General features: G+C 42.8%; 1 protein-coding gene across 1 annotated transcript; it reads right to left on the reverse strand.

Moving 5' to 3' along the window:
• Nucleotides 1–562: 562 nt before the first annotated feature.
• On the reverse strand, nt 563–9,428 carry vwa7 (von Willebrand factor A domain containing 7). Its single transcript, XM_020095283.2, has 17 exons — nt 9,101–9,428; nt 7,490–7,748; nt 6,845–7,078; nt 6,548–6,644; nt 5,596–5,730; nt 5,329–5,524; nt 5,021–5,190; nt 4,447–4,559; nt 4,224–4,340; nt 3,859–4,083; nt 3,497–3,629; nt 3,131–3,283; nt 2,933–3,025; nt 2,542–2,831; nt 1,782–1,918; nt 1,418–1,577; nt 563–1,329 (listed from the first exon to the last, which is right to left on the reverse strand). Exons 2-17 carry the CDS (start codon nt 7,709–7,711, stop codon nt 802–804), a joined length of 3,003 nt encoding a protein of 1,000 aa, XP_019950842.2. The 5' UTR covers nt 7,712–7,748; nt 9,101–9,428; the 3' UTR covers nt 563–801.
• Between the last annotated feature and the right edge of the window lie 628 nt (nt 9,429–10,056).

Consider the following 10,056-nt stretch of genomic DNA (forward strand, 5'->3'; position numbering starts at 1 on the left):
TAAACTAGAGTGACATGCAGAGTTCATACCTCTGCCAAGGTCCCCTTATGAAACCACATTTAAATTCACATGATTTTATTTGGATCTGCAGCAAACTGCACACACTCATAAATATCAGTCCTCTTAATATGCCTGTTTTTTAATCTCGCAATGTTAAAGAGATTTAAAGGAAGTACTGGATCTGCACCCTGATCTGGATCACCTTAATGTAAAAGTCTCTGTGCTCCCAGTCTTCTGTGTCATCTGCTCAGTTCGGGTTTTGTTTCCCCATGACGTTTCTGTGTTTTTGACCTTGGCTCCAGTCACTAGTTTTTTGTCTGTGTTGATGGACTCTAAACCAGCTTTGTTTTTATGTTTAAATGTTGGAATAAGTGTCTTAACTGCCTCTGCAGCTCTTAGTACCTGCATTTCGATCCAGAACAAACCCCCCAAAACTTGACAAAGAAGTGGTGTCCAAATCAGTCACTGTATGGCAGTATTATATTCTGTGTGATAGCAGATGATAACTATAAAAAGGCATAACTGTTACAATAGCAAAATAATTAAGTTATTGACAGTGATATTCTAATTATCCGGTTGTTTTTATTTAGTAGTCTCTCTTGAAGAACTGTCGCAAACACTTACACTTAACAAGCATGAAAGATATGTTTCTTTGCATCAAGTGCACTTATTGTTTTTTCAAAGTACATCCTCCAGAAATGCTTTATATAGTCTTTGATAAAGTCCTGATCTGGAATAATGGGATCCAGTGATCAACACGTAGACGAGTTTGACCTGCAAAACAGTTTTAATCAAGTGGAGCTAAGACCACAGCAGGACTAATAGCAAGAAAAAGATGCCTGGCAGTGTTATCCGCCCAGTTCCACTGGTTTCTGAGCTCCTGTCTCTTTGCTGCCTCTGTTGATCAGGAGTTAGATGGCAACGCTTCATGTTTCCGGCTGTATCCCACACCAACAGCTCCGCCTGAGCAGAGCAGCAGCTGGATGTGTACCTCGCCCACAGTGGCTGAGAGGAGCCCTGGACCAATTCAGACACATTCAAAGGGGAGTCCTCTTTCTCCAATATGGCTTTGTAGTGGTGATGGTCTCTGTTAGTCATCTGGTCCCTGAGCGCCTGTTGCTGGGAGTCTCCCAGACTGTCCTCTGTGGTTGGAGGGCTAAGGAATAAAGTCAGAATGCCTTCACCCCTCTGTAGCTGGAGGGCAGCGAGGCCAGAGCGCCCTCTGTCTGACACGACCAGAGATACACTCCAGCTGGACTCATTGCAAATGGAAGGACAGGTGGACTGCCCTCCTGCAGCAGAGCAGGATGGTGGGGACGTGTCTGGATCCTACAGGAGAGACAGGAAGTGTCAGAGTGATGATCAGTGAGATAACAAAAGTGGAGAATATCCTCTTAGATTTTCAGTTAATGCTCACCGGGGGCACCACAGTCAAGTAAGTGACGGCGTAATTTGAGTCTGCAGAGTCAAGAGCCCGCACAGTGAGGGTGAGTGTGACAGTTTTTCCTGCCTGAGCTGTGGAAGGAGTGTGGAGGTTCACCTGATCGTGGAAGGACCCTTGTTCTGCAACATGGAACCTGAAAAACAAAAACTCAAAAGTAAAAAAAAACATTTTCCTTATTTATAATAAGCTTTATTTATTTCAGTCAGTTCACATAAGATTTGGTGGTGATTATGATTATAATAATTAATATTAAATTGAATGAAAACTATTTTACCTTCTTACTTTATTTAAAGGCAATTCTCAAAGGGCTCTGGCTGTTCGTTGTTTTTTGCCCTACCTGTGAGGTCCTCTCTTATGAAGATATCCACGGTCGTCATCCATGCTCAGACTCAAGAGTCGGGCCGGGCCGTGGTTTAGAATGTCAAAGTCCACCATTGTGCTGTGGCCAGGTACCAAACGAGGGACAGACAAAATCTGAGGTACAGGGTTGTATGGAAAGTTGGTTAAGGGAAGGTTACAAAAAAATGTGCAAAAAAACACTAAATGATGTCCATAGAATAAAAGGGATCTGCATATGTGGAATGCAAACCGTTCATCTTGTAGGCTTCACATTTTGCATATATACTGTTAATGACCAGCGCTCTGTAGCAGTATATAAACATGTCCTCTTCTACGCTCAACAGGAGCAACTGGCAGCATGCGACCAACAATATCTGGATGACCAGATCATATTGATAATCAAATCCATTTTTTCATATCGGGCTGACACAGACCTTCACAGGAGTTGTCGTGCGTTATGACAATAACACTCATCGAATCTCTTCCTCTTAAGCAAGTTCAAGTTGTTACAAAAGTGACAGTATATTGTAGAACTGTTTGAGGAGGACTCACTAATGAGGAGGAATAATTCTGAAGTAGCTCCAGAGCTTTAACACAGGACAGGAGAACAGGCCATTCCACACAGGCAGGTTTAGCACTGGTATTGCACTAGTTTTTTAAAAACTGTGTAAGTGAGCTACTGAGCTACTTCTAACCAGTAATATTAGATATTTAAATCATGTCTAACATCACAATGCTTGAGCACTTCTGTTGAGTACCTGTATCTGAACATGAGTGGGCTGCACCATCTCTGTGGAAACCCTCTCCAGCTTATTTCCTCTTCTGTCTCTGCCTGTGAGTCGAACACAGAAGGGAACTCTGGGAACAGACTCCACAAATCCCACCAGCTCATCCACAGAGTAGGATGATGATGAAGAGGAGGAAGAGGAGTTCAGCGTAACCTGATGCAGGGTGTCTCCTTGGGCTCCCAACAGTGTCACGTGACTGAAAAACACGTCCTCTTCTGGAGCCAGGCCTGTAACAGCCAGAACCAGAAAGGCAGGTACACCTGGGAAAAGTACAAAGCACAGGCACATTCCTGGGCATCATACTTACTGTGCTCTGTCACTCATACACCACTAATTATTTGAGAAAACCAAAAATCCCTACCTGCAACTGGATTACCCTCCACTCTGGCCAGACCTGGGTGTGTCTCATTGGTTACAGTGGCAAAATAATATAGGAAATCTACACAGCTGTCACCTGGAGGTGCAGATCAACAGACATACATTCAGTTATATAATCTCTAATGTACCAGAAATAATCTATTAATGGATTTGATGCATGTCTAACATGTTTTTTTTTTACCTATCACATTGAATGTGAGGTGTCCATCACTCTTGGTGTGGACCTTCCACTGGCCTGGCTGAATGGGAGAAAGTAGGCTGATGCGGTACAGACCCTTAAAGTGCTCCAAGTCTGCCAGGGAACCTTTCTCACTCAACAGAGACTGGCTTTGGCCTGACAAGGAGTAGAAACCAGAACAACAGCTTATTTAATGATCGCATTCAAAGATGAGTCGTGGTAGTAGATTATTTATTCTAAGCAAGTACAAAGTGCAGTTCACAGAAAGTAGGTCCCAGAATAAAAAATATTAAATAAAATTTGCCTCCACCAACCAGTGCAGTTTCAGTCTACATACATTTTATTCCAAAGTCGTATGAGGTCACTCACCTGAAGGATTGGTTAGGATACACTCTATCAACACGCCAGTGACATGTAGGGTAACGTTCTTCAAAGAACTATCAACTCTGAAGGAATGAGAGGACATCAGCTCCTGGTCACTCTCCACATGGAGCAGGGTCACCTGAGGAGGAAGGATGCACACGTGCTGCTTCAATCTGAATGAGAAATGCTCATTCACGATTTCTATAATAAAAACTGATGGCAAGACAACTTGTATGTGAAAGGTGTTGCTTGTGTTGACATGGATAATTATCAGACCTCCTCAAAGTCATGTGACCATTTTCTTTGCACAACTCCTTTGATTTAGTACAACTAACGTTGACCCTCATTCAAAGATCTTCCTGCTGTACCTTGTCAGCAGCTGTGTTATCCTCCACTATGGCGGAAACCCTGTGGATGTCAGAGTTGGAAGTGAATATGGTCAATCCTCCTGACACGGAGGAGAGGGAAGAGTAGAGGGAGAAACGATCAGGTGACCAATTTTGTGTAATCCTCCTCTTTCTCCGCCTCCTCCTCCTGCTCCTCCCTCTGACCTCTGTTGTGTAGTTGGGATCCTCGGTTAAGAGAAATGTCACCTGTGGGAAAATCCGGTCAGACATTTACATCTGAACTCATCAGGTGAGGCTTGGATGTAGGCCTTCCAGTTTTTTGTGTACAATACTGAACATAATGTAATGTTTATTTTTAGGAAACAACATTTGACTTAAAAACCCACCTTGCTTTGTTTCTCAAGTGCGAGTGCCTTCACCGCATCAAACAAGTGGGCGTCTTTAGGGGAAGCATCAGTGAATACAAAGATCTCTGACAGCGGTGGACTGTGAGTGAGTGCCAGCTGTTAACACAGAAAAATGGGAAATTACTCTGGCAACTCTCTCCTCTCACTATCCATGTGATCAGATCACTGCTCCTGTGACAAAAGGAGCAGCTTCTAGTGTTACCTGAATGGCAGAGAGACACATCTCTGGTTCGTCTCCTCCTCCCAGCGCCATCAGGTTCTCCATGTGCTGCATGAACTGGTTTGGGTCATCGGTCTCATACACTGGTCCTACGGCTGAAGGGTAGAATAGACTAGAAATATTAGGTGGATGGATTTTTTAGCAAAGATAACAGATTTATAATTGTCAAATTTGACCTTTCAACGTATTGAAGCTTAACTAAATTGATCAAGACAAAATTCAAGTAGCCTTACCCTATAGTCTAACATTTTAGGAAAGACGTGTGCTTTTCTATCACGCGTCAGATGATAAAATAAGATAAGATGAGATGATGCTTCTTTCACCCTTTAGGGAAAATTTAGCCAAATGACAGAAATAATTGAGAAAAGATTAGTTGACGTGTTCTTTGACATTTTAGTTTGGTCCATTTCTTATCCACAAAGGAAATGTATGACCTACACTGCAACAAGCCACTAGGGGGCGATTGAGATGCTTTCGCTTCACTATTGTGGGGCTGTCATGTCCTCATTATTTGAGTCATGGATAAAAGTTGTACGGTTGAAAGTTAATACTTCACCTGGGTCATGGAAGGGCACGAGTAGGAAGGTGTCTGTCTGCGTGGGGCTGCTGGCTCGGCTCTGGATGATGGAGTGAGCTCGGAGGCGAGCAGCCGTGATCTCCTCAAACATGCTGCCTGTGGTGTCTATGACAAATACCAAGGCAGGGGCCTGCTTCACACTGAAGAGCCTGTCGAAGGATATGAAGACATAGTACGTATACTCAGCAGCTGAAATTTGTAACATGGTATGTTCAGGAAGGTATTGGCCAAGAAATTATTCAATCTTTAGTATTCAGACAATTGTTATTATTATGACTGAATCTTACCGAAGGAAGGCTTTGTCACCCACGTTGTCTCTGAGGTCTCTCAGTACAGTCAGAGTGGCCTCAGTCGCCAAAGCAGCAGCGTCCATGTGGAGGTAATAGTGAGGGGAGAATAGAGGTGAAGTGCTGTCTTTGTTGATGCCGCCTTTAGCCCCCATGCTGCGGCTGCTGTCCAGAATACCTCCATGACTACATTTACCTGGAAATTGAAAAGCCATCAAAACACTTGATACAGAAAATGCTTTTGACTTCAGAGTTGTGCCATCACACCTTGAGGTTTTGGAGGGAAAGTGCTGAAGTAGCCAGTGGTGAGCAGCTGGGAGTGCTGCTGTGCGTTAGTCAGTCTTGGCATTAGGTTGTTTCGACAGGCAGCACTGAAGCACTCCATACAGGTAGGAGTGTCCTCTGTGGACAGAAAGGTATGGTTTGGTTCAAAAACCTCACTGCAGGGTTTAGGGTTATATGCCTTTAACAAAAAAAGTGATCTACCAACTATGGCTTGAATGTCTTTTCTTCACTGTCACATTCAATGAGTAAAGATCTGATTCAGTATGAAACATCAGTTATAATTATAAATTCCTCTCTGAGTTAAAATATGTTTATTTTGGTACTGTAAGGTAATGGATGGCTTTTTCAGTTTTACTGATTTTTTGATTCTCCCATTTAAAGACCCTGTGAGTCGCTAAGAAATCTTGAGAAACTCTTGTTTTTTCTCTATGATCCCTCATGTATGTCTTGTTTTGACAATCCCCTCACTTCCTTTCCACCCGTGTCTCATCATTGCTCAGTTTTCTTGTTTCTTGTCCTCCTGCATATTTACTAGTCTCTCGGATCTGTTCTGCTTCTCGTGATGTCTCCAGTTCTGTTCATCTCCCCTGTATCCTTGCTTATGTAAGATCATGATATGCTGCAATAAATAAAAATACGTGGATTATGCTGCAATAGTAATATACCTGTAAAGAAGCAGAGATTCTACACAAACCAAAAAAAGAACATAAAGTATGACTGTAAAAGTGGCTCCATACAGCAGCATAAGAATAGCGCGCACAGTTCTGTCCTGTTAAATGAAATTCTCCTCTCCACTATTCCTTGACCCTGATGGGAAAATGTCTTACGATCAAGGAAAGATGTGAAGGAGAATCACAGCACTTAATATGGAGCAAACCACTGCTGATGTGATGAAGTGGGTCATAGTGGAATCAGGGGTGAAGATATGAGTTACCTTTAGCCACAGGGATGACAGGCTCCTCTGGCTGCAACAGGTGGAGGTATATGGATTGTCGGCCCATCTCAACCCAGTTACTGTGGCTGTAGAAGTCCTGGTAAACACGTTAGACAGATGTGAGGCTTTTCCAGCACATATCTAAACAAAAATCTTTTGTAATCTTTATGAATGAACAAGTCTTCAACATTTCACATCTTACATTTGACTAGTGTATGAAGTAATGCAGGTTTTATTACCATTGTACTTTATACACAGTTATCTTTTGTTGTCCTAATTTGCGGTGCTGCTGTGTACCTGCAGGGAGTGAAATAGCTGTCCCAAACTGTGACGGGCACTTTGGTACTCTTTGGCCCGCACTGAGAGCAGAGTCTGGGCCCAGAACTGCCGTAACATCACCGTGGAGCTGTCCACGCGCTCTGAATCAAAGTGGTACACCGGGTCAGACCTGGTGGAGCTCAGGAAGTCCATGGCAGCATTGGACTTCACCACCTCTCCCACAGCTCTCCGGAAGCCACGGCCTAGTCTAGTCTGGGATTGACAACTTTGTTACAGTCTTTGGAATGAGATTTAGTTCTGTGTTGCATATATGAACTCTTATAGTCAAGCTCTTATGAAATCATTTGTGTAAAATATATTGTTGGCCACTGATGTTGGTTCACTTCAATCATACGTGGCCCTGAGAGCTCAGACTAAAGTGTCCCAGCCATGTTCATCACTTTGTAATGTCTGCTGGAAACACTTGGATGTGTCACAAATATTTGACTGTGTTGCAGCGATGTTTCCTCCATTTGCATGTGTCTTTTTGCTTGTTTTCTCTGGGCCACCGTAATGACCTCAATACTGATATCTGATATGATTTAATGAGTCTATAAACCAAAAGAAAGTCTCTTATACTGTGTTCTAAACTGAATGTACAGTAAACATCCTGACTCAGCTCACCTGTTCTTCTGCAGGGCTTCCCTTCAGCGTCTCCAGGGTGACATTTAGAATGGACTGCTCTGTGATATATTGGTGCGTGTGTGAGTCCCAGGACAGCGTTAACACTCGAGACCAAAAGTTGGGGAGGAAGCCCATGCATGGTAAAGGCAAGAGGAGAAGGTAAGGGAGAACAAACCAGCACATAAGCTTCCCACCTCCTTCCCAGATTCTTCCCATTGGCATTATGTCGTGGAGACGTTCTTAGTAGGTCACATCCTACCTGCATAAAATAAAAGGCCTTTGCAGTCAGTTGCAACACAAATTCCCTCTTGTATTCAGTTTCATGGCATGCGATATTGACTGAATAGATGCTACATACATAGCTGTCACATTTCAACCATTGTTCGTACAGAAGTATTCACCAATGTAGCTTAAATAAATATAATTTCATCATTTAAAGGGAGGGTTGGTTTTTATTGTATGTGTTGAAATCCTCTTCATGTCCTGACAGCTACTGATAAATATAATCATCTAAAAGAAAAAAGCTGGTGTCTGTGGCCCATCACAGGTCAGTAATTAACACGACCAGTCATTTCCTCCAAACAAAATGAAATGATTGGCTGGTGAACCTGAAGCAGAGATGAGAGACGGAATTTAGCCAGCAAACATGTTGGCTTCTAATTTTTTTGTGGCGTAGCTTTGACGAGATAGCCAGTTTAGCATGCTCTCGTTAGCTTTTCCAGGATTACTAACCCTAGCTTTAAGCTGTATTTGATACTGCTATTGTCGCTATGGCTATCATTGAGCCATGTTCAAAACATTATTCATTGAAACATTAGAAATTCAGCTGAGTTGACTCAACATCACCAAACAAGTCCTTTACTTATTCATGATTTCATCACATGAAAAGCAGTTCCCTCTCTCTGAGTGATATATGAAGTGACCTGTCCCCTTTTGTTCAGAGGAGGTTTGTGCTGATTTGAACAGCCTATTCCAGTCATCCAAGTGTGCTTTTCTGTCATCACCCACTTCTTAACAATTGCCCCACCCCAAAACCTCCTCCCATTTTTGCCAGCTATGTCTGTACAGAGCCCCCTATTGTTCTTTGCCCACTTTATTCAGATACAATACTTAGGTTTTGTTCCCACAGTCTGTGCAGGGAGACACCGAAACAAAGCACCAGGCCTATAAACAACAGCTCCCTCCGCTCTGCCTCAGCCTCTATTCAGCCAATCCGTTTCAGTTGATCAGTGTGGTGTCCCAATTGATGAGTGCAAGTACTCATTCATTCATTCTGCAGGAATGATACAGTTTTAGATACTTGTCTACAGGTTATTAAACAAGGTTTTCGATTTTAACACCTCCAATCAGTACAGCTTGTGTGCTGTGGTTCACATTAAACAGCTTTTCATCATCTGTTGCTTAGTTTGTCCATTAATACTGAGGTAGTAAAACAGTAAATTAACTACAAGAGCTTAATTTTGCACCAAACCTCCTCTTTCATAATGCTGCAATAATGTAGTTAAGTGTGTGTGTGTGTGTGTGTATTTTTAATTTATAATGCAACTTCAAACATTTCTGTAAAATTGCACGTATAATCTAAAAAGTTAATCAAAATAAAAACGCTCTCACCTCAGTTCATCTGGTTAGACTCCTTCTCGTTAGACTTTGCTCAGATGTGCATTTGGCAGAGATGTCTCCGTTACAGTGCACAGGAACGCAGCACATGTAAATTCATATAACCTGTGAGCAGAGGAAGTTGTGGCTATCACAGCATTCTAGTTTGTGTAATAAAATTATTTAGTCTTAACATTTGTCGGTCCTTGGGCTCTCATCCCTGGTTGGCTCCTCAGTAAGAAGAATAACAACTAAGATAAGAATGGAAGAAGCACTTTGTTGAGCTCGGACGAGGGTCTGGTTGACACTGCGCGGTCTTGGGTGTGTTTCTTATTGAGGGGGGCACACAGTGAGACAGAAGACGTCCCGTCATAGCTCTCCTAAAGCCTCATGCCCCTCCTTACCCCCCATTATTGCATGGTGCATTGATTTACCACAAAAGGGCCGCATACATTATCAGCCAGGGTATTTGACTCAGGCCTATCCCAACCCACCCCCCCACCCCCCTGCCCTCTCTGTCTCCATCACTCTTGCTTTTCTAGTGACACCAAAAAAAGACTTCTGCTTTTCACAACTGCTAACACCACAGCTCCTTCCTCACTACCTAGTTACCCACCATTTTAATGGCAATGCAAAGAAGGGCATCAGTTGCCAGCCAACGCAGAGGACAGTGTTGAACCTTGTGGGACTGAATGTGATGAAATGAACTGAGCATTCTTAAGCTTTGGTCTTCTGTTGTTTTGGAGCTTTGGCTGTTCCTCAACAACATTTTTCAAGAGATCATCTAGTTTTCCAGAGCAAAAATAAGACATTGTTGCTGTAGTTGTGGTGAACCAAGAAAACACCTACAGAACCAATAAAAGATGAGTCAAAACATTTAGACATTGCGTGTTGTATGTAGGACCACCCACATGTTTCCAGACAGAAAAGCCAGAGGTGTAACGTTTTTTTACTGAACCTCATAAGCACTG

Source organism: Paralichthys olivaceus, chromosome 11 (assembly GCF_024713975.1).
Source record: "Paralichthys olivaceus isolate ysfri-2021 chromosome 11, ASM2471397v2, whole genome shotgun sequence".
Classification (NCBI taxonomy): domain Eukaryota; kingdom Metazoa; phylum Chordata; class Actinopteri; order Pleuronectiformes; family Paralichthyidae; genus Paralichthys; species Paralichthys olivaceus.